At 42.7% G+C, this 25649-nt stretch overlaps 4 protein-coding genes across 12 annotated transcripts; 2 read left to right on the top strand and 2 right to left on the bottom strand.

The window, feature by feature from the left end:
- Window positions 1-9: 9 nt before the first annotated feature.
- LOC147323167 (cytosolic Fe-S cluster assembly factor nubp2-like) lies at window positions 10-2461 on the bottom strand. The gene is made up of 4 exons (XM_086303369.1): window positions 2307-2461; window positions 1761-1876; window positions 677-875; window positions 10-402 (listed from the first exon to the last, which is right to left on the bottom strand). Exons 1-4 carry the CDS (start codon window positions 2320-2322, stop codon window positions 167-169), a joined length of 567 nt encoding a protein of 188 aa, XP_086159495.1. The 5' UTR covers window positions 2323-2461; the 3' UTR covers window positions 10-166.
- A 1306-nt stretch (window positions 2462-3767) lies between these two features.
- On the top strand, window positions 3768-9753 carry spsb3b (splA/ryanodine receptor domain and SOCS box containing 3b). 4 transcript variants are annotated; one of them, XM_086303365.1, is made up of 7 exons: window positions 3768-3901; window positions 5949-6084; window positions 6575-6755; window positions 7289-7476; window positions 7575-7677; window positions 7756-7881; window positions 8702-9753. In XM_086303365.1, exons 1-7 carry the CDS (start codon window positions 3861-3863, stop codon window positions 9202-9204), a joined length of 1278 nt encoding a protein of 425 aa, XP_086159491.1. In that variant the 5' UTR covers window positions 3768-3860; the 3' UTR covers window positions 9205-9753. The 4 variants fall into 4 exon arrangements, with proteins under 4 accessions (XP_086159491.1, XP_086159488.1, XP_086159490.1 ...); XM_086303362.1 differs by having other exon boundaries at window positions 6488-6755; XM_086303364.1 differs by having other exon boundaries at window positions 3828-3901; window positions 5916-6084.
- An 8-nt stretch (window positions 9754-9761) lies between these two features.
- eme2 (essential meiotic structure-specific endonuclease subunit 2) lies at window positions 9762-13019 on the bottom strand. 3 transcript variants are annotated; one of them, XM_086303367.1, is made up of 8 exons: window positions 12472-13019; window positions 11758-11879; window positions 11575-11676; window positions 11357-11481; window positions 11174-11237; window positions 10597-10712; window positions 10324-10513; window positions 9762-10247 (listed from the first exon to the last, which is right to left on the bottom strand). In XM_086303367.1, the coding sequence occupies exons 1-8, from the start codon at window positions 12890-12892 to the stop codon at window positions 10092-10094; spliced, it is 1296 nt and encodes a 431-aa protein (XP_086159493.1). In that variant the 5' UTR covers window positions 12893-13019; the 3' UTR covers window positions 9762-10091. The 3 variants fall into 3 exon arrangements, with proteins under 3 accessions (XP_086159493.1, XP_086159494.1, XP_086159492.1); XM_086303368.1 differs by having other exon boundaries at window positions 11575-11673; XM_086303366.1 differs by having other exon boundaries at window positions 11357-11676.
- A 1720-nt stretch (window positions 13020-14739) lies between these two features.
- LOC147323164 (lysosomal dipeptide transporter MFSD1-like) lies at window positions 14740-25649 on the top strand. Of its 4 annotated transcripts, XM_086303359.1 has the most exons (15): window positions 15039-17393; window positions 17473-17557; window positions 20728-20831; window positions 21149-21249; window positions 21345-21454; window positions 21538-21593; window positions 21696-21839; window positions 21937-22095; window positions 22177-22292; window positions 22429-22529; window positions 22712-22823; window positions 23054-23191; window positions 23330-23469; window positions 24250-24361; window positions 24458-25648. In XM_086303359.1, the coding sequence occupies exons 3-15, from the start codon at window positions 20741-20743 to the stop codon at window positions 24611-24613; spliced, it is 1536 nt and encodes a 511-aa protein (XP_086159485.1). In that variant the 5' UTR covers window positions 15039-17393; window positions 17473-17557; window positions 20728-20740; the 3' UTR covers window positions 24614-25648. The 4 variants fall into 4 exon arrangements, with proteins under 4 accessions (XP_086159486.1, XP_086159484.1, XP_086159483.1 ...); XM_086303360.1 differs by lacking the exons at window positions 15039-17393; window positions 17473-17557 and adding an exon at window positions 14740-15024 and having other exon boundaries at window positions 24458-25649; XM_086303358.1 differs by lacking the exons at window positions 15039-17393; window positions 17473-17557 and adding an exon at window positions 14740-15030.

Genomic DNA, 25649 nt, shown 5'->3' with positions numbered 1-25649 from the left:
ACTGTAGAGTTTTCAGTACTCCATATTTTATTGTCGTTTAAAGCCTCTCTTGGGCAGCACAGCTTACCATCGTATTACAGACCAACATACAAAGAAAGGTCAGCTGAGTTGTTAACAGTAGTTATCTGGAACTAAACAAAGGAAGTCAACACTTCTCATGTAGTTTTCACACCACAACTATGCAAATGTTCTTATTTACCTTACTATACAAAACGTGTGTTTTTTCTTGCCTCATTCTGATATGTACCTGAGGGGTGGTGACCAAAATGGCTCCATCCACTCTGTGCTTCTTAAGGTTTTCCAGTACGGACAAATGCTCATCTGATGTCCCGGGCGGTGTGTCCACCAGCAGCACATCCAGCTCTCCCCAAGCTACATCTGACACAAACTGACCAATCAAAGCTGTGGGTAAAGCACATGCAGACATGGATAGGATGAATGGTAGAACAAACTTGAGCTCAACAGCAAAGTCTTCAAACACTGGGCTGGTGATGCAAACAGTCACATTGCACAATTACTTAAACTTAGTACTGTGAATGCACACAGGGTTGGAGATTCTTGGGAAGCACAGGGTGCTTGTTTGTGGTGCTCTTCAAGACCTCAAAGGATGTCTTGAAGAGCACCTTCACAGGTCTTGTACAGTTCAAGCCTTTCAGATTAGTAGTCTAGCAGATACCGTTTTTCTTGGGACCCCTCCACACCACAGCTTCATCTGGGTCCTCCAATAGAAAGCCAATAGACATAAGGGCCAAGCTCTTCTGGGTGTCAGTGTATACCGGCACCCAACCCGAGTCACACTGGTGCACGTCGGGCTGGCCCATACTCAGCATACGAGGAATGCTTGGCCCACAGAGGTCAACGTCGAGGATGCCAACCTGATTAAACCAGAAGTTCCTGAATGAGCTTCCCATTTGTATGAACATAGTCAGGCATAGCAAAACAAAACAGTAACACTGATGGGTGATTTCTCCATTTAAAAAAAATAATGAATCCAATTAAGCATTATAATGTGTTGTAATATAACAGCATGGTGGTAGGGCTGTTCGATGTAACGATATCGGATGACGATACAAAAACATATGTCGTTTCATTTTATGCTATCCTTTGTTTCGTGGTGTCGCAAAATAAACTGTTTACGGTAATATTTTTTCATGTTTTGATGGTCACTGTAGTGGCTTTATTAAAGTTCTCTCTTTCTCTTATATTTAATATAACCACACTATGGACGGACAAGCCCCTGTTTTTATGCGTTGTGGTTAGCAACAATGACGGTAACACCATCGCGTGTCCGCTTGTTTATCTTCCACATAAACCTTTCACAATAAAGCTCAAGATCCTGTTGAGACTTTTCAAAATAAACTGAATCACGTGAAAGAGCAGATTATTTACGGATGAGAAGTAAAAAAGAGCCGCCAGGTGCTAAAAAATAAACCTTAGACTCAAACGTTAGAACAGGCTTTTCCCCACAGCACTCCGTGTAATAAACACTCACAAAGAAAACGGTGGCTGTTACAACTTGTGTCTAAAAATGTATAGTTTCATGCATCGGTTAAAACACTGGACTCCAGCTACATGACGCGCAGCTGGAAACACTTCCCGCAAGATGGAGCTGCCCGAGATTCACAGAATTTACAGAAAATGTTACATTTTTGTGATTTATATCGTTATCGGGACGATAGATGTCTTATATCGGGATATGAGATTTTGGTCATATCGCACAGCCCTACATGGTGGCATATCTTGACATGAACTAAGCTCACCTTCTTCCCAGCATGCTTCAGGGCCAGCGCCAGCTCTGTGGTGATGGTGCTCTTTCCCACTCCTCCTTTCCCTGACAGAACCAACACAACGTGTCGGACCTGGCCCAAGTTTCCATCTGATTTAAAAAGCAGAAAAAAACTAATAAATTAAGGCTTTATTAGTTTAAATTTAAACAAGCTATGAGACACTCTACCTAATCTGGAAATAGGTTTTAGATAGTGCGGAGGGCACGAGCCCAGTTCACAAGTTCAGCATCAAGTTACTGTCGTTACAGTGCACAGTAACTATATAATTATACATGTTTATTACAAACTTCACTTTTCTAAGGCGATGAAGGCCTTTTACTGAGTATTGAACGACACGGTGGTTAATCCTTAGCAAACGACAGTCAAACATAATCTGAAACGGTCAGTTAGCTTCTGGTAGTTAATTGGCTAAATTAACCGTCAACTACCGTCTCCTAGCATGACAATACACAAAATATATGATAATTAAAAACTGCAGGTATCTGCGAATACTTTTGTTCGCCGGTAACTTCGACTTACCATTAATTTCTTCCATATTTTGGATATCAAATATGCGCACAGAACATGAGGGATCAACTTCCGATATAGTCACGCAGCACCTATCCAATCATACAATACATCCTACATCCAAGTCCCGCCTTTCTTTAAACACAACCAATAGGTTTCTGAAGGGTAGTGCGCTGCATTCAAGAGCGAAGCAAACGTTCAAAAACACAGAGTAAACACGCCCTTGACTGCATGACAATGGTGATCATTATTTTAATCTGGGTCGAAATCTAGAGTCCTACCACGCCAATTTTTTTAAATCTTTGGTTGAGACTGTTATCTGACCAGAAAGCAACAGTTTTAATTAAATGTCGTGTTTAAAATACTTTACTTCCTTTGACTACGATGACCTGGATGACTGAGAACCTTCACAGACACTTTACTTCTGTGTAAACGCTTTTTGGAGAAAAGCAGAAAAAAAATGCTTTTATTAACGTTGCTGTTGACTGGGAACACAAAAACAAACCACAGAGCAACTTGTTGGGACGGATGAATATGGTTTATAGTTTTTGGGGTTATAAGACTTTATTACGAGAGGAGTGCCAAGCCCATTTTAGAGAAATTTCGGAGTGACGCACAACACCCATGCCCATGGATTTGATTTTCCTCTTTAGCGTTCTCTCTTTTTCTTAAATGGATCGTATTGAAGATGTGTTTTCACAATTCGTCTTTCCATTTAAAACACAAAACTTCGCCTGAATTGGACGTGCACACATTTTCAGCCTTTTTTTCTTTGTTTTTTGTAGACATACAGTGTGGGGAAAAATCTTAAATAGGAATGTGACCGGGGGGGCAGATGGGATATTGCACAGTGGCAGGAATGAGCAGCAGTACAGACTGAACAGTACAGAAGGTTTTCTTTTGTGGCAGTTGTTACAGTATTGCACTTTTTAAAATATATATAAATATCAATAAAGTGGAGTGACCAGTGCAGATTAAACAGAGTACTTGTAAAGCAAACAGACTCCTGTAACGTCTGCCAGATGGTAATAAGGAGAAGAGCTTATGTGCTGGGTGGCTGTGCTCCTTGATGATGCTGTGTGCTTTACGGTGAAGACAAATGTCCTGAATGACAGGAAGCCTCATGCCAGTGATGTGCTCTGCTGCCTTCACCACCCTCTGTAGTGATTTACGGCTGCTGGCAGAGCAGCTTCTGTACCAAACTGTAATGCAGCTTGTCAGCAAGCTCTCAATTGCACACCTGTAGAAATTTGAGGTGATTTTGGCGTTCATGCCAACTTATTCGTCTCCAGGTTTGTATTATCAGCAACCCACAGATCAGAATCTGTTCAGTAGCAACAATCCCACAGCATGAATATACCCTATATATAATTAATATATAGTTATTATGCTTTATAAATACCGCAACTAGGTGACTACACAAACCAACATGAACTCCTCCTCCACACAGGTCTTATCCAATAAGCTGTGAAGAGGGCGTGGAGAAGTAATGTTTACTTCTGTCTTGTAAGAAGTGGGACAGATGCACGCTGCACCCGTGACACACTTGGATATAGAGACACACCAATGAGCCACTGCAACACAGTGAGCAGGAAGAGTACAGCAAGGTAAGCACAGAATTCCTGCTGGGAATGACACAGTCCTGTTGCACTGCCTGTTATATATGTGCTAAGATAAAGGATCTGATCATATTTAACGGAACGATTCATCGCAAGCGTTATGAAGTAGACAGCATTCCTTCATGAGGAAATGGATCAGATTCAGGTACATGCGTACATTTTCAGTAGTTTTAAACGTGCCTTCATTATTGCTGTGGCAGTCCACTGGCACCATACCTGTCCTTACATAGACTGACAAAGGAGCTGCTCAAACTCGGTGCTCCGGATGATGATGCATTTAGAGTAATGTAGGGTAAGGCCCAATTAAAATGAGACTGGCTCCAGACTAACTAATCTAAATTAATGGCACGCTCCTGCACCTGTTTGCAAAGCGGTAACCAGCTGTTCCCTGCAGGCATTAACCATGAGAGTTAACAACTCAAGATGTGTAGTTTTTAGCAAATAAAGGCTCTGGTTGTGGTTTGGGTCGTTAACTGTATGTTATTACAGGGTATAATAAGTCTGCTACTCATATTATTTTGTAAACAAGGGTACATTTCAGAGAGGCAAACGCTGCCATTGAGGCATGTGATTGTGCATTTGGTAAACAGTTTGAATAAGATTAGATTCGATGTTTGAAAAAGCACACACAGTCTGGTGATGTTCTGGTTATTGCATTTGTAATTACAGTGTTTTTAACGAGTAAAGCTGACTAAGAATGGAAACAGTGTTGTTGACAGCTTCATTTGTAATTGACTGCAGTCAGCTATTATTGTAGTCTCAATAGTGTGCGCGCATTTTATAGCTGTTTACTGGCTGCCACTCCTTGAGCCTGTTTCTGCCAGAGTTTCCAGCCTGTTTTCCTCCTCACTGTTGCCAAGTTCTTGCTCAAAGGTGGTCATATGCTTGTTGGAATCTTTACGTTACAGCTTGAGACGACTAGTGTTGTGATTTGGCGCCATATAAATAAAACTGAATTGAATTATTGCTCTGTTAACAGCCAAAATCACATGATACAAATGATATAGGTTTCTTATTTTAGCTGTAATTGCTGTTACACCTGACCCACTTATCAGTGGTCAGGTGACCCTGGGAGTCCTGTGAAGCATGGGGGTCCTGTGAAGCATGGGGGTCAGCTTTAAAAAGTCAAAGGCGTGCATGAAAACACATCCTGTTGCTAACTGTGGCATATGGGACAGATGGAAATAGAGAAGCTGACACACAAAGATCATTCGAGGTGACTAGAAAGGCTTCCTCACAGTAAATTGTGCAGCTTGTCTCTAACTGTAATATCATATGTGGAAGTGAAAAATAAGGTCAGCAAACAAAACAGCTGAACTGACAGAGAGTAGTTTGGATTGACCTACTTTCAGTTGCCCTGCAGGTTTGTTAGAAACTGGTGAAATATGATAGCAGTGAGAGGTGGTTCAGACATGTTTTTGGGCCTGGGCCTTATTTTGTAGTTAAATTTAGATGAGTCAGTATGCTGCTTATTCCTAGACGACCCTCACCAGATTTTATACAAGGGGGGAGGGGGGGCTTTATATTAACTAAAGTGTCATATAATTATATAGTGTAGTATTAAGTGGACACGGCCCTGAAAAATAAAGGCATTAGACTACGTGTCCTTGGGGAGTGGAATGCTGTAGACTCTCGCTCATGCTTGCCTGGGAAAAAATAGATAACAGGGGACCATCTTCTAGTGAAAAGTTGCTGAAACGCTGTTGTTTAGACTTGAATGAGCGAGCTGGTAATAAAACTGTTAGGGGCACACCACCATTTTGAGATCCGCGGCAATGTGTCATGCAGGAAGCGTCTCTCTTCTAGAAGTATTGTGTAAGAGAATCAAAGTGTGAAATGATACTGAGCAGTGTGTTGTCTTCCATCGGATGCCTATGAGGAATCAAAAGAACTCGGTGAAGTGTTGATATTTAACAAGTACACGTACAGTGCTAAGCAGGAGTTTAGCAGTGACTGCACTTGACATAAATAAGAAATACGTGGCCTCCTGTACTTGTGCCAGCTGGTCATCAGGTGCTGGGTTGGCTTTCCACAGAACTGCAATGCTAAGAAGAGGCAGAAACAGACGGGCTCGGCACTTGGCCTGGAGTCAAACCTGGCAAGAGACAGATGCCATGGCTGTGATCCAGTCATCAGACAGAGAGGAACAGGAGGGTCGGACAGTCACACAGGTGAGACTTTCCTGTTTGTGTTTACTGGAATATAATTGAAACTGGGCTAAATGGAAAAGTGGTTTCACTGGAAATGAAGAACTGTATCCCTGCAATGTGAAACAGAATAGTTCTATTTAGAGTAAGTACAGCTAGTTTTTCCACTTGGACTGTTCACTTTCTGGAATAGCAGTGTGTGAAATGTGGTCATGACATGACAGCATGCCCAGTACTTTTAAAGAATCTTCTAAGTTTACTTGCTTGTATGCATGACCTCACATCACTAGTGATACACAGTGTTCAAAAACATAGCACACAAGTTCCCGTCTGGCTCTTTAGATTGCAAACTTTCCCCTTTTTTTTCCATTCAGCCTTGGCAACCTATGTTGCTCTTTGATAGCAATTTGTTGTGATCCTGATTCAGCTCTACTGCTGGAGCTCACTGCCCCCCTGGACTAGGGCCACGTCCGTGGACTTACAGGATCCTGTTTGTAATGTTTGCGTCAACCAGATCAGTGACTTGGAGCCTGAGGTGGATTACCGGGCCGGGTTCCAGACTGTCTCTGAGGTGGTGGCATTGCCAAGCACAGTACCAGTGAAACGGGAGTCTTTCTTCCACTGTGACCCAGAGGAAGAGCTCAGTCCGCTTCTTGGCGTCATCAGTGACTGTCTCTATGGGGAGGAGGACAAAGGTGAGCAGAAGCTGATGAAAGACAGCATAAAGATGCATGTAAACAATATTATAATTTGGGCATGTTGTAGAGTCTTTATATGCTTACGGCTGTCTGTCGGGGAATATTAACACTATATTCATTCATATTCCAACTTCTGTGCATTGTAAAGGTGTGATTAGTGCCACAACAAGCTTTCACTATCAGTGTCATGTTTAAGGTTCAGGATGGTCAGAAATCAACATCTTCATTTATTTCCTTTGCAAACTCATGAACAGAATAAGAAGGCTGAGAGTCACGTACACACCGATAGATCTAACACGCTCATGATAAGCAGCTGTAACATTTACCCATTAAGATGTTACCATCTGCAAATTATACTGAGCACAGCATATAGCGGTGCCATGAAGTTTAAAGCTATTTGATCACAGATCCCTCAAAACTGCATGATGAACAGCCTTAAAGTGGCGGTAGATGAAAAGCCAAGAAACGTCGGTGTGCTTCGTTTTTGGAAGAACATCTGGCATAACTGCTCGTGCATGGCGTGTGTCCAGGTTTTGACTGGGTGTGGGATGACCACTGTAAGTCCTCTGGAGCCTTTCTGAGCTGTGACAACAGGAAGGTGAGCTTTCACTCAGACTACAGCTGCGGCACTGCTGCAATCCGTGGCAACAAGGAGCTCGCAGACGGCCAACACTACTGGGAAATCAAGATGACCTCCCCTGTCTACGGTACAGATATGGTGCGTAAGAGAAGCTAAAAGAATACTAAAGTTGTAACAAAGTGACCTGAACATGAACATTTTTAAAATGTTTGTTTTGTTTTGCTTTTCTGGTGTAGATGGTGGGAGTTGGAACTTCAGAGGTGAACCTGGAGAAGTTCAAGTACAACTTTGGCAGTCTGCTGGGCCATGATGAAGACAGCTGGGGGCTCTCCTACACCGGTGAGTTATCAGATATAATGACTTTGATTGATAAGAAAACAGTAAATAAAACAAAAATGTTTCTCTGTGTGTTCAAAGGTCTGTTCCAGCACAAAGGGGACAAAATAAAATTCTCTTCTCGGTTCGGTCAAGGCTCGATCATCGGAGTGCACCTGGATACGTGGCACGGCACCCTCACCTTCTACAAGAACCGGCACTGCATAGGTTTGTGTTTTCCTGCGTTTTAAGGATAAGTAGAAGCTTTATTTGTCGGTTGCAGTTGCCTGTAGCTGAAATGACAGACCTACTCGACCATACATAAAATATACAAACACTGGGGAGACAGGTCGGGCTAGGCAGCAAAAAAAAGGGATGGACAGTGAGATGTGTAACACATAGGGGCAATTCAGGAGAAAAAAAATGGTTTCTGCCCATGATGACTTCCAACAAGTGAGTCATCATGAGGAGAAAACAAAAACCTCCATAGCACATAAAGAAGCACAGATATCATCACACTGTAACACCATGAAACACAGATAAGCAACATAAGTGGGGAGGGTGGGTGCACCAATGTACACAGTGGTCATGGTCACTGCGATTATTCGCGCCTCCAGCTGAGCCGCTGTCTCCATCGGGTGGGAGGTAAGCATGGGAGGAGGCATTGGATCCGTGGAAGGGAGTGTGGTGAGTGCACGTCAGTATCAGTGTGCATGTGTGCGTGTCGGGGTGTGTGTCCTGAGTTCAGCTTGAGAAAGTGTCCTTTCGCCTGTTAGGCCAAGATCAACAGTCCGCAGCCTACGCAGGTGGCCTTGAGGAATAGGGCAGAGAGTCAGGTTGTTCTCGTTATCATATCTCTTGGAAGCATGTTGTTGTTCTCCTCGGTGTCAACCTTCAAGTAGCTGGCGCCATCGGGGGGTGGGGGTATAGCCACATTAGAGATGTAGGTAACTGGTTTAGGGCGAACGGACTGCATCCATTTTTCAGTTAGTTACGTTTGTCTGCATATTCTAATAATCCCAATGGGCTCTGCCTGTCCTGCCAACAGGTGTGGCTGCAACAAGGTTACACAACAAGAAGTTGTACCCCATGGTGTGCTCCACAGCAGCCAAGAGCAGCATGAAGGTGATGCAGGCCTGCTATACACCCACCTCCCTGCAGTACCTTTGCTGTGCAAGGCTGCGCCAAATGTTGCCGTGTTGCCCAGACCTGTTTAATGCCCTGGATCTGCCCCCTGGCCTGCGTGTCCTCCTCCACATACAGCTGGGCTGGGTCTTCAGCCTCAGCAGCAGCCCCGAACCCTCAGAGGAGCAGGAGGATTTCGGCAAGACGAGCCTGCCTTCGAGCCCCTGCCCCAACCTGAGCCCGGTGTCCAGTGCCTGTGCTTCCCCCAGCCCCTGCACCAGTCCGATTCCCAACACGGACCCTTACCCGTCACCTCAAACTCATTCCAGCGCTTGCTCCTGTCCCCCATCTCCTCCCAGCAGCGACTACGAGAGCTGCTGCTCCGAGCCAGAAGATTATCAGTGCAAAAGGTGCCGTTGGACTTGACCACGTGGTCCAGCGGAGGAGATGTTTGACAAAAAAGAAAGAAAATTGGCACACAGCTTTTCTACTGTTGCCACAAATTTCTCCTTTTGTTGATCACAGAGAGATATTTTAGCCAACATTTGAGTGGATCGTTGCTTATTTGTTTGCTATGTAACAAGTATTTGTCTTCCACATAATGTTGAAATGAACAAGAACAAAGAGTGTGTGTGTGTGTGAGAGAGTGTGTGTGTGTGTGTGTGTGCGCGAGTGAGAGATGAGGCCTGCTGCCATTTAAAGAGGTTAGATTCAGAGAGAGAAGAGGCAAACAAAAGGTAAACTTCTAGAAAGCCGTAGACTCTGGAAGGAACAGAGGTGCTTTTTGATACTGTGAAATCGACTTTTTGTAAACGTGTTTTGTAATCGCCATTTTGCTTAAATGTCAAAGGTAGCGCTGCACTGCACTCTGCAGTTTTTTTTTTGTTTCATTTTCTATTTCCAGTTTTTGCTACTTTTCTTTATGGATTTTCTTACTCAGGTTCATTCTTTAAAATAAAACCAAAAAACTAGAAAGTGCCTGCTTCAGCTTATTTATTCTAGAAAGATTCATACATATACATACAATTTATGCAGCTTATATATCTCCTATTTATACACAAAAAGCTGTGCTGAAAAACAGTCATCACATTATTCCCTGTACTCCAGATTATATTCTGGTAATCTATACATTTAATCTGCAGGAGTTAAAATGAGAAGAAAAAGTGCTTTTCCTGGAAAGTAAATCTCAAATCCAAGGCATATTTTTAACTTGTAAACATCAACATTAACATATTAGCAGCCAAGTGGAGACAGAGCATTATCAGAAACCAGATTCGTCCTCGCTGATGTCTCCCGGTCTTCTTGCTCTCGGATTAGTCCAGGACCAGCTGGGGGTTGTGGGCTGTGAGGCAGCGATAGACTCGGGCTGAAATCTCCGGTCCCACGCGTCTCTCTTTGCCTCCGCTTTTCGCTGAGAGGCCCGCGAGCAGCCCTTTTCTGTCCTCCTCTGACCCCAAGCTGTTATAAGCCTAAAATGAACAGAACATATTACAGAAGAAGAGTTTTTCTTCACGCAAACCTTATCAGACCACAGCGTCTCCTCACCTGTAGCAGCAGCTGGGGAGATGGATAGGATGCGGTCACAGCAGAGGCCACAGCAGGGCTGACTCTGTTCAGCTGCTGGATCTGCCTGCTCCAGACCTGAATCAGGCCGGAGCCATCCTTCTCTACCCAAACCCCACTGGCCCATGAGCCATCCACGCAAAAGGGCAGTTCTGCTCCCTCTGTCAGGAGTCTGCAAGAGCACAAAGTGGAGGTTTCATTAATTCACAGTCAGCCGCTATACTGTCTATGTCAGGGCACAGAACTGTGGCATACTTGAAAGGGCGTTTGGACAAAGCTTTGGTGACAGCACAAACATGATCGGTGACCTCCTGCCAGCTATCCAGGAAAACCACGGAGATATTTTTGTAGAGCTGTAGATACATGAGAACCTGGAGATGAAAGCGTTTCAAAAAGAGAGAGAGAGAGAAAGCTATTTGTTATCCATCAAGCTTTTTTGAAGATGTATACGAGTTCAAGATTCAAAGTGTTTATTGTCATGTGTACAGAGAAATAGCATCTCTCTGTGCAATGAAATTCTTCCTTTGCTGTCCATACACAAATGCCAAGTTAGATAGGGTTGAAGGAACAAGACCAATAAGGATAAAAATAATGAAAGATAAATAAATAAGTACAACAATAAGTAAGTGAAGACAAGTGAGGTACGCAGATGTTGATGTAAATGGATGTACAAAGGAGCTTAATGTACAAAATGAACTTAGTGTGCAAAGTGTCCTGATGTGCAAATTGCAGTTGACGTAGGTCAGCTGTGAGTTGTGTGTACATGTGATAAAATTAGGAAGTAAGAATCGCAAATCCTTGAAAGAAAGACAGAGATTCAAAGCAAACTGACCTCCTCAATGTCCAGATGATCCATCCCCAATTTGTATTGTAGAGGCACACTGTGGGCGTTTGACCTGTTGGTAAACAATAGATCAGGTCATACAGTTTCCGCACTTTACTTATAATCAGAAAGTGGAGAAGTGAAGGAGCCACTGGGTAACAGAGGAAGTTAAGTATTCCCAGTTAAGCTGACCTGTAATCTGGCTCAGAGTCTGTCACTAACAGAGTGACCACCTTCTTGCCATCACGGTTGAGAAACTCCAAAATCGGACTCCAGAAAGACCCCACCCCCGTCTCCACCGCTTGGCTGTGGATAATCTGCGGAGTGGCAGAGCGCAGTGTGAGTTCGAGGAGCCACAGCTCCTTCATACAGTCAATGACACCATTACAACAGCTCAAAGGACTGCTTACTCTAATCACAGAGATCACTACATCCATGAAATCAGCCAGACTCAGGACCAGAAGCACCTGCTCTTCCTCCTCCACCACTGAGACCATGCCACCTTCTCCCTGCTAAAGCCAAAACAGTAATCCCTCACGGGAATCAACAAAAATGTAGCAAATTGCTAAATCTAGATTGAGTGAGCTGCCTACCTGAGGTAAATCTTGGGTCCAGGCGATGCTGCCAACGAGCTGCTCGCTCTCGATGCTGAACTTCCAGTCAAGGGAAACCAGAGTGTCCAGCAGGACGTCTGAGCCATCCTGCTGCAGAAGAACTGAAGAAAGATACAAAACAACACAGCAATTTGTGCGTTTTTGTGCATTATAAAGCCCACTGCCATCCCCGCAGGAGTCATAGTCAAGGAAAATGACATTTTTAAGGTGGTGCCTTTTAGGCTGGAAACAACAGCCATTACTTAAACAGTACTTAGGTAATGGTTCTTAAAGATTTAGACAGGCCCTTGCAAGGAGCATTGAGTCACTGATGTGGAACGTAGACCAGGATGGAAATGCAAGACTGCAGTTTGACTTTGCTGCACTTTTTCCCCCTTAAATTCAAACTGGACATCTTGTTATTGGTAATGACTGTGGAGTGGGGGCGTGAACGCTTTTGAGCTTATGCAGGGTGTTGAAGAAGTAAAGATGCCGTGGAAAACTGTATCGTAAACTAGAAATACAGAAAATACTCTTTAAGAGACAGGGATGGGATCATACATGGCACAAATACAGTCAACACAAAAGAGATCCTACCTGTGTCATTTTACATCTGCACATATTTATTTATTTATTTTTTAAAGTTGGCCCCAAATTGTAGTTGTAAAGTTAATTTCCGGCGACACCTGAAGGCATCCCTGTGTCCGTGTGTACCTGGGTGTATGCAGACAGTGATGCATTTGAGGCAGTTTTCTGGCCGGAGACTCTTGAGGGTCTTGGCTGCCTCTCTCCTCCTCTGCTGCTCCCGTCTCCTCTCCTCCTGCTCCTGGGCTCTGGCCGCTCTCTGTTTCTCTCTCGCCTCCTTCCTCTCCTTCACTTTCAGCCTGTCCTCTTCTATTTCCTCCTTACTGCGACGTTTCCTGGCAGGACTCGGTGTACCGGACCCACCTGCTGCTGGAGGAGCCAGAGCAGCAGACCCCCCCCTATTTGCTGTTGAATTGTGTGAACCCTGCTCCTGCTTTTCTGTGCTGGCTGTCTGGATGCTGTTATCGCTGCCCAAACCGGGTTTTGTTTCAGCGTCGCTGTCCTCAGACTCAGAGATTTCCCACGTTTTAGCTCTCCGTAACAAAGACATCTCACATGTTAGAGTCACAGCCGAAGTCCTTATTTGTAAAACCCTGAAAAAAACTTGGGAATATCTGAGTGGTACGGCATTGTTTGTATAAGCCCACGATGGTGTTCGATGAGGGACAAATCACCCAAAACTCGCGATACTTAGTACTGATGGGATTTCCAGCTCTTTTTAGAGAACCGTCTCTTTCGGCTCGACTCACTAAAAAGATTCGACTCTTTCGGTTCCCAGCCGACTCTTCAGGTTGTTTTGTTGCTTTAATTAATTTATTATTAACAACAATATAAAATTGTGCTCAAAAGGAATTACTATTGTAAAAAAAAGTGGTTTTATTTATATATGTTTATATATAAATATATACGGTGGTCCCTAGAGACAAAGCATGTACAAACTCCAAAACACATTTCTAGCATTAACTGAACTTCCAAAACAGAGCTACCTAGATCACTTAAATTACACAATTGAAAGCATATGTGTATTGTTTGTGTATTTATACACAAGCACTCATATAGATTCAAATAATTAAAAAAAAAAAGTTCATTTACCTGTTACTACCACACACCAAATCCGGTCGTTGGTACTTTCTGGCTTGTGTAGCCACTAGGATCCTAGCATCCTAGAGCACTTCTGTTGTGGTTTGTACGTGTTTTGGAGTTTTTATGTGTTTTGGTGTTTGTACATACTTCGGAATTTTTACGTATTTTGGAGTTTTGACGTGTTTTGGAGTTTTTACGTACTTCGGGGTTTGTACATGCTTTGTCTCTAGCGCCCACCGTAAATATACTTTAATTTATTCACTCCACATAAAAGGTAATAAATAAATCTTATAATACTAAAAACAACTATTTACATTTCTACTTTTAACCATTTAAATTTTCAGCTTTTTCCTGTGAAACAAATTAAAAGTGAAACAACACAAAACACTGCAAACCACAACACAATTAAATATAAATTAAAATATGAAAACAAAAAGAGCATGCACATTCTGTAAAGGTCCAGTTTTGTTTATTGATCTAAGCCTGAACAGCTACGCGTAGTGTCCAGTAGAGTAATTTGCAGCCCTTGGAATGCGGAGCGAGGTACATGTTTTAAGTTGTATTTCTTTGCTTAATTGATATTTTGTTGTATTTTCTGCTTTATTTGAGTTCATATTTGTAATAAGCGTCTAAGAAAATGTATTTTGTGTTTCTGTTTAGTTTTCACGGTGCATTGGCGCACCTGGCGCACTGTTAGATTCTGAATGAATCTCAAAGTAAAAATTACTGCACCCGTCGAGGCTCTCTCTATTTCTTCCTTGGTCCGGGGGACTGCTACAGTGAAAACTTGATCGCTGAGTGAAGGCTACTTGCTAGCTCCCATGCCAGATGAGTGCAGCCCGTGCCACGAGCTGGGTCCGTGTGTCAGCTGTGAGAGATTTCTACACCAGTCAAGATCATCTTTGCTTCGTTGCCTACTGTTAGGTATTTTAGTACCATGGGAGCATTTACTGGATATTGTTTTATAGTGACATTATGCAGGAAAACTCTGTCATTCAATAAGGCCCCTTTGTTTTAGTTATTTTTCTCTTTGACCCAAGAATTGATGTGTGAGAATCACAGGCTGGTACAAGGTTGAAATACCACAGAGATCACTCCCTCAGCTACATTAGTTTCTTAATCTTTTAGACGCCTGTTGAAGGCCAAATGGTTTGTTTCAGATTTCACTAATGAAAGAACTCTTTATTTTGTGCCTTGAAAATATGTCGCTGAGATAATCACAATTGTAGCTGAACTGATAAACTACACAAAGGATGCTTCTTCACCCATGGGCAGGAAGACGCTGCCTTATCTTGGTCTGTACTGGTTTAAACTGATAAATCTGCTGTCTTGGGAAGACAACCTGAAGCAGTCTCTGTTTTCTTGTTCTCCCAAGCTGCTCCCGAGCTCGTACTAACACGCTGAATGGCATGCTTGAATATTACTTGAGAATATATTTGACTGTGTTACAGACTAAGGGACATTCTCTGCTGATAGGTGAAGGTACATTCTCTGCTGATAGACGTCCACGCCTCGGAGGAAGTCGATCCACGGATTAGGCCCTGGAAACCGTTTCCTTCACCTACCTCCCCTTTGAACTCTGATGGTCACTTTACGAAGGTGCAGGTATTATGCCCATTAAGGACTTTGCTGATAACAGGACTCTGCACTCTAATTCAGAATTACTTGCCTTAAATATTTTTGTGGTTACAGCCTTAAAGGTATACTGCATTGCACTGAGTAATTACAATCTTTAAATTGTATGGGTTTATTCTTCTTGAAAGTAACGTATATCAGCGGTATTTACAGTTACATTTTGTCTAATATGTGGGTGCTAATCTGTTTATTTATGTGATGTAAACGTCTGATGTGAGCATTGTTTCCAAAAGTAACACTCACGTAAGTTTAAGTCCAGACGTTATCGCATAGAGCAACATACACATTACAGTAACAAAATGTTGAACGCTGCTGAAGAAGCCGACGACTCAGAGCAACAAGGAGTAAGATCCAGCAATCGTGAAAGGCATTTAACTGAAAAGGGTAAAGAAATGCAGGAATATGAGGCAAAGAAAAATGAGAAGGCATTTAACAAAGCTTATGACACTTGGAAGAAGGCAGCTAAAGAAATCAGAACAAAGCTGAAAACTTTCTGCTCACCTGAAGAGCTAAACAATGCCAGTCATGACATAAGAGACAAGCACGCTGTAGTACAACAGCATTATGAACCCGTTCGCCGCAGCCAATCCATGACGCCCGACATTGTTAAGCGAATGGATGCTTGTGCAGTGCTTACAACTGACATTTGTGAAGTTGTTGCTAAACGACAGGAAAATATCGATCAGCTCTTTAACGATCGCCTTGAAAAGGAAAGAGTACGAGTGATGTTAAACAAAAGGGACTATGGTTCTGTGTTTGGTGATACAAAAACTGAAACGTCGTTCCCAGAGGGTTCAGTTGCACGCTCAAAGGCAGATTCTACTGGCAGTCGTGAGGTGGAAGCAGAAGCTGAACTTGCAGCCAAAGTGGAACAAGCAAAGGCCACACAAGAAATATTGGCACAGGAAACCAAGATCAGCCAAATGGAAAATGAGTGGAAAATAAAGGAAGTGGAAACAAAGGCAAAGTTGGAGGAGGAAAAGACTAAACTTCAACAGTTAAAGGCAGACAGTGAAGTGAAAGTAGCAGCTGCACGAGTAAGAGCCCTTAGCGCTCAAAATGACATTGAAAGCCATGATCAAGTGTCCTGCTACAACTTAGAAAATTCCGCAAATCTCCCCAACAGCGCACCACGGCTCTCTTTAAATCCACAAGCACCAACATTTAGACTAGGGCTGCCACAAACGATTATTTTGATAGTCGACTAGTCACCGATTATTTATGCGATTAGTCGACTAATCAGATCATCATCCACTGGACGTAAAACTACAGCTTATTGCACCAGCAGCATCTGCTCTTATATAACTATCATTAGCTTACAGCTTTAAGCTTTTAAGGTGCTAACTAAAAATAAAGACAAGATGATAGTTTATTCAATTTTAATGAAATTTGCAGATTGTTTCGGTGAAGTTTAATAAACTCCTTGCTATCTAAAATATAACAGGACAACGGAGTATATTCTCCAGCATCTCACACTTCTGATAATCAGCTGTCTGCTTGACGTTTATTCAGCTGTGTAAAAACTATAACTTTAATCTCAGACAAACCGATTTACTCAGGAACAAATAAAATACAAAAAAAAAAAAAAGCCAAACAACAACATTTTTAATTTATCTAAGTGACTCATATATATTTAACCTGAGTAGCGAAAGACGGCGGTGGGTTTGAAAACAATTTGCCGGGAGTCCGGTGTTCTCACGGCGCTAGTGACCTAGCCCCCGGCTAGCTATCGAGCTAGTGGGTAACAGACGTCTCCGAAAACGTCGGAGCGCTTTTGAAAATATGTGGTGTCCTGATAAACTGAGCCGATATTTGAGGTTTACACAGCTACATTCTCGCCTGAAAATATGTTAAACGTTTATTTTGTGACCCAGAAAGAATAATAAGAGTAATATTAAAACTAACTAGCTGCCGCCATTGTTGGAAACTGAGCTGGGCCGCGCTATGAATTCTGGGACACAGCTGCTTCTTCTTCTTCTTCTTCGGGGTTTAACGGCAGCTGGCATCCTTGTACATGCAGTGCTGCCATCTTCTGTTTCAGTCCGTTATTACACTCTTAAATCCTGCTACTTATTCCTGCGTCTTTTGGGATCTTACAAAGCTTCAAACGACGCGTCGACTATTAAATCAGTCGTCGACGATTTTGATAGTCGACGTAATCGTGACTAGTCGACAAATCGTGGCAGCCCTAATTTAGACCTCACAATACTACTCCAGAACGTGAAGAACTTAGCTTAGTTCAAGCCCTCGCTAGCTCTCTTACCCTAAACAGGCTTCCTGTACCTGAGCCCACCATCTTTAGTGGCGACCCCCTAAAGTTTATGGATTGGAAGGTATCCTTTATGGCACTAATTGGTGACAAACCTTTACCTGTGTGTGAGAAAATGTTGTATCTAAAGAGCTATCTTGCAGGTGAAGCACGAAAGGCAGTAGAGGGATATTTCTTCCGCAACAGTGAGCAGGCATACGCAGGCATTTGGAGCGTTTTAGAGGAAAGGTATGGCAGCCCATTTGTTATCCAAAGAGCCTTTAGGGCTAAACTCACAAAATGGCCTAAAATAGCTGCCAATGATCCTAAAGCACTGAGGGAGTTGGCAGATTTTCTCCAAAGCTGTGCAGAGGCTATCCCTCAAGTCAAAGGCCTAGAGATCCTTAATGATTGTGAGGAAAATCACAAGCTTCTAAGAAAACTGCCTGAGTGGATAGTGCAGAGATGGAGCCGCATTGTGGTGGAGGAGCTAGACAAAAGCCAAGACTACCCCAACTTCGCTCGCTTTACAAAGTTCATACAAAATGAAGCTAAAGTAGTTTGCAATCCTGTTGCCTCACCATTCCTAATAAACGAAAGGGCATCAGAAGAGCGGCATGTTAAAAGAGCGAAGGCACTCAGTACTACCATCCAACCAAAGTCTCCACCAATCCCAGTATCTACTTCTAGACCTAAACCCCCATGTTTGTTTTGCAAAGAAGAATCGCATGGCATAGCTAAGTGTCCTGCTTTTGCAGCGAAAACTAGTGATGACAAGAAAGTTTTCATTCAAGAAAATCGTCTCTGCTTTGGGTGTTTGAGGAGGGGTCATGTAACCAAAGAATGCAGAGGACGTCACTCCTGTAGTAAGTGTGGTCGGCGTCACCCCACCTGTCTACACACAGAAAGAGTGAATGAACCTAAAGAAAAGAAAACTGAGGATTCTAAATCCCCAGATGAAGGTGCAAACAAGGAAGTGCATAATGTTATGACTCATGTACTAACAAGGAAACTATCTTCCACATCCAGCATAGTACCAGTATTTGTGTCAGTTGCATCTGAGCCTGAGAAAGAAATACTTACATATGCCCTGCTTGACACCCAGAGTGACTCATCCTTTATTTTAGAGGATTTGGCCTCAGAACTAAATGTAGACGCCCAACCAGTGCAGTTAAAGCTTAGCACCATGACTTCCGTCGACACAGTCGTTGCAAGTAAACTTGCCAACAACTTACAGGTGCGTGGGTTTGATTCTGAGACTCGTGTCCGAATAGAACACGTCTACTCTCGTGACTTTATCCCAGTTGACAAGTCTCATATCCCTACCAAGGAAACTGCACTTCAGTGGCCACACCTTGAAGGCTTAGCTAACAAGTTACAGCCATTACAGAACTGTGAAGTAGGTCTATTGATTGGTTATGACTGCCCATCAGCACTAGCCCCCCTAGAGATCGTCACAGGCAAAATAAACGAACCTTTCGCACAAAGAACCCTACTAGGATGGAGTATTATTGGTTCTGGTAATCCTCACCTAGACAGAGAAGGTAACCAGAGTTATGTGCACAGGATCACAGTCAAAGAAATGCCCATACCATCAGCCACAGAAGTACTCAAAGTCCTAGAGACTGACTTTAATGAGAGAAACTATGAGGATAAGTATGTATCACAGGATGATGTTCGCTTCATACAAATCCTCAGTGATACAATAAAACAAAGATCAGATGGGCACTATGAGATGCCGCTTCCCTTCAAGGGCAATGATCCACCAGCGCTTCCCAACAATAAGAAGTTAGCCACAGTCCGACTGCAACACCTGAAGAAAAGGCTAAAGGCTGATAAACAGTATCATGAACATTACTGTTCCTTTATGAGAGACATTATCAGCAGTGGTGATGCAGAATTAGCACCTCCTTTGTCTGAAGGCAAGACTGCATGGTACATCCCACACCATGGGGTATATCACCCGAAAAAACCAGCCAAGCTAAGAGTTGTCTTTGACTGTTCAGCAAAATTTCTCGGTGTCTCATTAAACGACACTCTTCTCACAGGTCCAGATATTATCAACTCATTGGTGGGGGTACTCTGTCGTTTCAGAAAGGAAAATGTAGCCATAATCTGTGATATCGAGAGAATGTTCCACCAGTTCTCTGTTTGTCCAGACATGCGCAACTATCTGAGATTTCTGTGGTGGCAGGATGGACAATTAGACAAAGAACCCAGAGAATACAGAATGGCTGTACATCTATTCGGTGCCAGTTCATCCCCTGGATGTGCTAATTTCGGCCTGAAATATTTGGCACAACAGTACACAGCAGACTATCCTAAGGCCTCAGAGTTTGTTGAACAGAACTTTTATGTAGACGATGGTCTAACTAGTGTCCCATCAGTTAAAGAGGCACAAGAACTCATCACCGAAACACAAGCACTTTGTAGACTTGGCGGTCTACATTTGCACAAGTTCAAAAGTGATGCGCTTTCCCAGCTGGAACCCTCAGACAGAGCAGACACCACAGAACTGCTTGATCTCAAACCTGACACAACAGCTGAAGGCCATGTGCTCGGCATCCAGTGGTCAATCAAAAATGACACTTTCAGTTTCAAAATAAACACTAAGGACCAACCTCCTACTCGCCGGAGCATACTGTCAGTGATCTCATCCCTGTACGACCCACTAGGGTTCGTAGCTCCCTTCACCTTAAGAGGCAAAGGTATCCTACAGGAACTGTGTCGCAGAGGCATTGAATGGGATGACCCCCTTCCTGACAACTTACGCTCACGGTGGGAGGACTGGAAAGATGGGTTGGAAAGACTAAAATCAAAGGTTGCACTGCCTCCAACAGGAAAGTTTGTGAAAGAGGACTTATATGCAAGGAAACGTTGGCGCAGAGTCCAGTATCTCACTGAGCAGTTTTGGAGTAGATGGAAAAGAGAGTACCTTCTGAACATATCTATGAGACAGAAATGGCACCTACCACGTCGAAATCTTAAAGTCAATGACATAGTCATTATCAAAGAAGACATGCTTCCCAGAAATCAGTGGCAACTGGCTCGAGTGGTTGAAGCTCCAGAAGAAGATGACGGTTTGGTCCGCAGAGTCAAGCTTCAAGTTGGCGATCGAGGCTTAATAAAGAAGCAGGGAACAGCACACAAACCTCACGTAGTTGAGCGACCTGTTCAAAAGCTTGTAGTTCTATTAGAAAATAACTAATTGATGTTTCAATCAATACTGTCACATACTGTACTGTACTGCAAATTTGGGTATTAAGTTGTTTAAATGTACTTACAAAAATAAATGGCCAACATCAAACTATAATCAGTCCAATGAGCAGTACAGAACCCTGATTGTAATTTATATAATGTTTTATTTCTCTAGGACACCTGTAAGTTACTTAGCAACAAACACATACGTTTCTGTCCAGGTGGTTTTAAGATATGAGTTTCCCAGTATCAGCCACAGAAGAAGCGGCTATGATTTTTGACGCTGTTTCTACAACGAAAACGATGGCGCAGCCGGCGGAAAAAGGTACGTCTCACTGCAAAGTTAATTATTAAAAACACAGCAAGTCAGCACAGATTACTGATACGAACCAGACCTCTGCTTGTGACCCTGAACACGCTTCCCTAAAATCTCAGCATTTTATACTTCCACTGGGATTACAGAATTACATACTTTTTTCTCCTTAAAAACAAGCTAAAAACCAAAACGCACAATAGCGCTTTGTTGAAAGCCAAAAATGTCCTCAGACATAAAGACAAGTATTTGTTATATTGATCTGAGGCTGTTGCCTTTTTAAATCACCTGATGTTGCCCTTTCTTTATTGTGCTTCACTGTCTTGCAGCATACTATCGCTTTGTGGTGCTCTTCTTTAACTGTCTGCTGACCTTTGGGTCCTACTTTTGCTTCGACATTCCCAGTGTGTTACAGGATCAGTTCCAAGGGGTGAGCAAGAGGCAGCGCTGCTTACAGATCGCATCAATATTGCACGACTTGATTATCAGCAGGGAAAGACTGATGTTGTTTTTAATGTTTGACAGAACCTGACGTGTCCCAATGCGACGGTGATCAATGGGACAGTGGACTGTGTGGAGGGACTGGGGATGACCCCTCAGCAGTACAATCTTCTCTATGCCATCTATGCTTGGACGTAAGCACGTTAATGCATTGATTTCACTGTGAAAATGCAGAAAAGTGGCTTATCAATGAGAAGCTTCTCTCTGTTATCAACAGGAATGCAGTAGTGGTGATCCTGGCTGGATTCCTGATTGACAAATTAGGAAATCGCTGTAAGTTTTGTTTTATGTTTTCTCTCTGCATGGTCTGCAGTTATTTTTAATCTACTGACAGTAAAATGATGGTACAACCATTTCTTTTGCTCCTCTTTGCAGTCGGTGTGTTTCTCTTCTCTTTTCTCTGTGTTTTGGGCTCATCGCTGTTTGCTCTCGGCTCCCACTTCAAGGGATCTCCCTACTTGCTGCCGCTAATGCTCACCGGCCGTCTGCTGTTTGGATCAGGCAATGGATCTCTGATTAGTAAGTTCTCTTCATGGATATGAACAAATATTCTCTGCAGCATCGCCTTTGAGGAGCATTTCTTAACCACTCAGTTACCTTTCTCCTTCTTCATTAGTTGTTCAGAATCGCATCACAGCCTTCTGGTTCAAAGGGAAGGAGTTGGCTTTGGCTTTCGGCCTGACCCTGGCCCTCTCGCGGCTGGGCTCGGTGTTGAACTTCTTCCTCACGCAGAAGTTTGAAGAAAAATATGGCATGCAGTGGACACTCTGGGGTGGTAGGTGACGAGTGTGTAGAAATCTCAAGGCTTATGGTGTGGTGCCATGTGACCTGGGTTTCTTATGTTATTGTTTCTTAGGCGCACTGTTGTGTGTGCTGGGCTTCACTTCCGCTGTCATTGTCAGCACCTTGGACAAGATTGGAGTGAGACAGCTGGGTCTCGATGGAGCCATCCAAGAAGAGTCTCGCAAAGTGGTACGATCAATATCCTTTAATAATAACAACATGCATACATAACACTGAAGATTAAAACCTTAATTTTTCAGTATTATGGACACACTAGTGATCTGTGTGTGGAGCATCATTTATTGTTGTGTGTTTTTATGTGTAGAGGATTCAGGATGTGAAGCTCCTGTCAGTAAGATACTGGCTGCTGGTTCTCACCATCATGTTCTTCTACAACGGCGTCTTCCCCTTCATTGCTGATGCAAGGTAGAGTTCTCAACATAAAGTGTGAGCATAAAGACTTGTACATGCAGAGCTGCTTTCAGAGTCATCCGTGAAACTTAAACCTGCATTCCTCTAAATACAACAGCACGTATTGCAAGTGATACTAGTGTCACAAACATTTACATCTGTCTTCTTCTTTTTTCTTTTTTTTTTCCATATCCCAGCAAGTTCATCCAGGATAAGTACAGCTACTACAGCCAGGAGGAGGCAGCTTATATTGTGGGAGCAGTCTATGACAGCTTAGTGGTCCTCTCAGCCATCGTGGGCATTCTCATTGTACGTATCTTTAATTTAAACCCAAATCTTATTCCTGTCTTCAATTCAATTTTATTCATACTGCACCAGATCAAAACAACTGTCCCTGTAGGGTGCTTTATATGGTATGCTAAGACCCCCCATGAGCAAGGACTTTGTGACAGTGGGAAGAAAAACTCTCTTTTAATAGGAATAAACCTTCATCAGGTACAGGAGGAATCTTGAAACACTCTCGCTGTCATGCGTTCCAGGATTATGTGGGTCTGCGGGGAGTTTTTGCATTGGCGAGCGCCGTCTTCACGCTGCCCGTGTTTGGACTCCTGGCTTTCACTTTTGTCCCTCCTCTGGTTTCAACCATATGGCTGGGAGTCACCTACTCCTTTGCTGCTGTGAGTGCGGATTTTTTTTTTTAAATTCATTTTTGATAAATAAAATCTTAGACGTCAGAGTTAAAATGGTAAATTATTACAATGAATTAATGTATTTTCTAGTATGTTAAACTTGTTGCTGCCTGTGTGGCATTCCAGGCCAGCATGTGGCCGTCTATTCCCCTTGTCATACCTCAGGCAACTCTGGGAACTGCCATGGGCCTGGCCACCTCCGTACAGATGTTTGGGGTCGGGATCTCCAATCTCATTGTTGGACAGATACTAGGCACCAAGTCCAGGTGGGGAGAACCTGACATTAGAATCTCATTGCAGTGCACTTGTTTAGAAGGTACCATGAAAGCTGCAGCAATCGCTTCAGAGTGTCGGGTCAGAACATTTGTTAATGTTCACATGAGTGTGGAACAAAACAGCAGAGTCCAAGTTGTCGTTCTTCATATTTAAAATTGAGAAGTGTGTGTGTGTGTGTGTGTGTGTACAAAGCATAATAATGCAAACCAGTTACACTTCAAATTACATCATACACATAAAGATACAGCTGAGCTGTACTCAAATGCAGTATATAAATAAATAAGCTGGCATATTACTTCAGACTGGTTATGTAAACCTAAAGTCAGATAATATGAATTAACACACATACAGCTATGCAATGAAAGCAACTTCACACTATTTAACATCCAGTACACAGAGCACAGAAACAACAAATCTCTCTGCTAGAAGCTAGTCAGTAATAAAATCTGTTATGTTAGCGAACTGCCACTTATGCAGAACCTCATTTAAACAGAAGCACAAAGAACTGCTCATATGTCATCAAACACGCTAAACATGGCTAAACAAAAACATGACTAAGTGAAGTACATCTTTAAACATACGGTCTCATGAGCACACGCACTGTCAGTTGTTTAGCTGCTGTTTGTCTCTGAGATGAAGCTGCCCACATGCACACCTATGGTGCATTCAAGGGTACATGGGAAATCCCACACACAATTCTACCTTTTTGTACAGCACTAATTGTCCTTCCAGTCTTGTTTAGCTCTGCAGTTTCTCCATTTGTGTTGCAGTGAAACTAAGATCCCGCTGTGGCGTTGGCAGAGGATGATGATCTTCATGTTGGCCAACACCATCAGCTGCATTGTGACCTCAGTGCTGCTTAACGTTGTTGATCACAGACAGGTCAGACATCTGAGGTTACCTCATTTGGTTACCTCATGACTTTATTTTCTCGAAACACTATCAGCAGAAAGTTAATGATGCCCCCCACCCTTACAGGACGGGATCCTCAACAAGACAACCAAGAAGTCAGGGCAGGCACAAGAAGGCTCCAAGAACTCGGGCGCAGAGAAACTTGAAGTGAAAGCCGCTCACCCAGGCAGAGGAGAGGAAGAGCCAAATGAACAGAAAGGAAAAAGTGCACACTTTCTTTAGTAAAGTAGAAGTACAGATACCTGGGTTAAAATAAAATACTCAATTAAAAGTTGAACTACTGAAGCAATTTTTTTACCTAAGCAAGAGAGAAAAAGTACAGGCTCTGAAATGTACTCAAAGTAGGCAAGTAAAAAGTTCTTGAAGGACAATTCTACTGAATTGTCCTTCAAGAACTGTTAAAATGACAATCAATCTAATTGAAACAGCTGCATGTTACAGATGTGGCCTCAAAGATTTGTAGTTTAGATTTAAAAGCACTTAATGTAATGAACTCAGTCATTTTCCATTCGTTCTGCAGTTTGTTCCAAGCTAAGGGTGCTAAATGAACAAAAGCTCTCTTACCAAATTCAGTTTGGGCAAATATACCATTTATACTGTCTTTACACTAGACAGTATAATGTTGGAATTCAGTGAATGAATCTAAGCATCACTACTATAAAGGGACTGAGTAAGGTGCTGCTGAAATGGTGGTCAGCAGTATTTCTCATGTCAGAGATAACAGAACTACCATTAAAGTCAACCTCAGGTCCTTGGTCGCCTCCCTGACTGAGATACTTCTTGCAAGAAAAGCATGTGAAGAGTCCTGCCAAATCAAAAGGTCTTCTACTTCAATGTTCTTTAAGTCAAAGTGTTCCTGAATGCTTCTGAAGTCATTTTGTAAGCGTGGATTTTCTTCGATGTCATGTTATTCGTCTTCACATGCAGTGAATGAGTAACTACCATCTACTTAGGTATGTGTCTGCTTGTTTGTTTGTTTTTAAGCAATATTTAACTCATTACCACAGGTTGATTTCACTCAGGTTATTAAATGACAGATTTTCATTTATTTGACTTTATCTACAGGACATAAGTAGATAATTCAATTTTAAAACACATTTTATCTCTGCTGAAATAGCTATAATAACTACTGCCATGAATAACTGTGTGGACATTACTGCTGTTACTAAATCATGTTATATACACTGAACAAAAATATAAACGCAACACTTTTGTTTTTGCTCCCATTCCCCATGGGATGGACGTAGAGACCTAAAAT

The sequence above is a fragment of the Aulonocara sp. 'chitande type north' Nkhata Bay genome, linkage group LG8, assembly GCF_057382095.1.
Source record: "Aulonocara sp. 'chitande type north' Nkhata Bay isolate Kocher_YH1m ecotype deep benthic linkage group LG8, A_spYH_male_GT1.1, whole genome shotgun sequence".
NCBI lineage: Eukaryota > Metazoa > Chordata > Actinopteri > Cichliformes > Cichlidae > Aulonocara > Aulonocara sp. 'chitande type north' Nkhata Bay.
The sequence above is the reverse complement of the archived record's forward strand: the minus strand, read 5'-3'. Positions and strand labels throughout refer to the sequence as shown.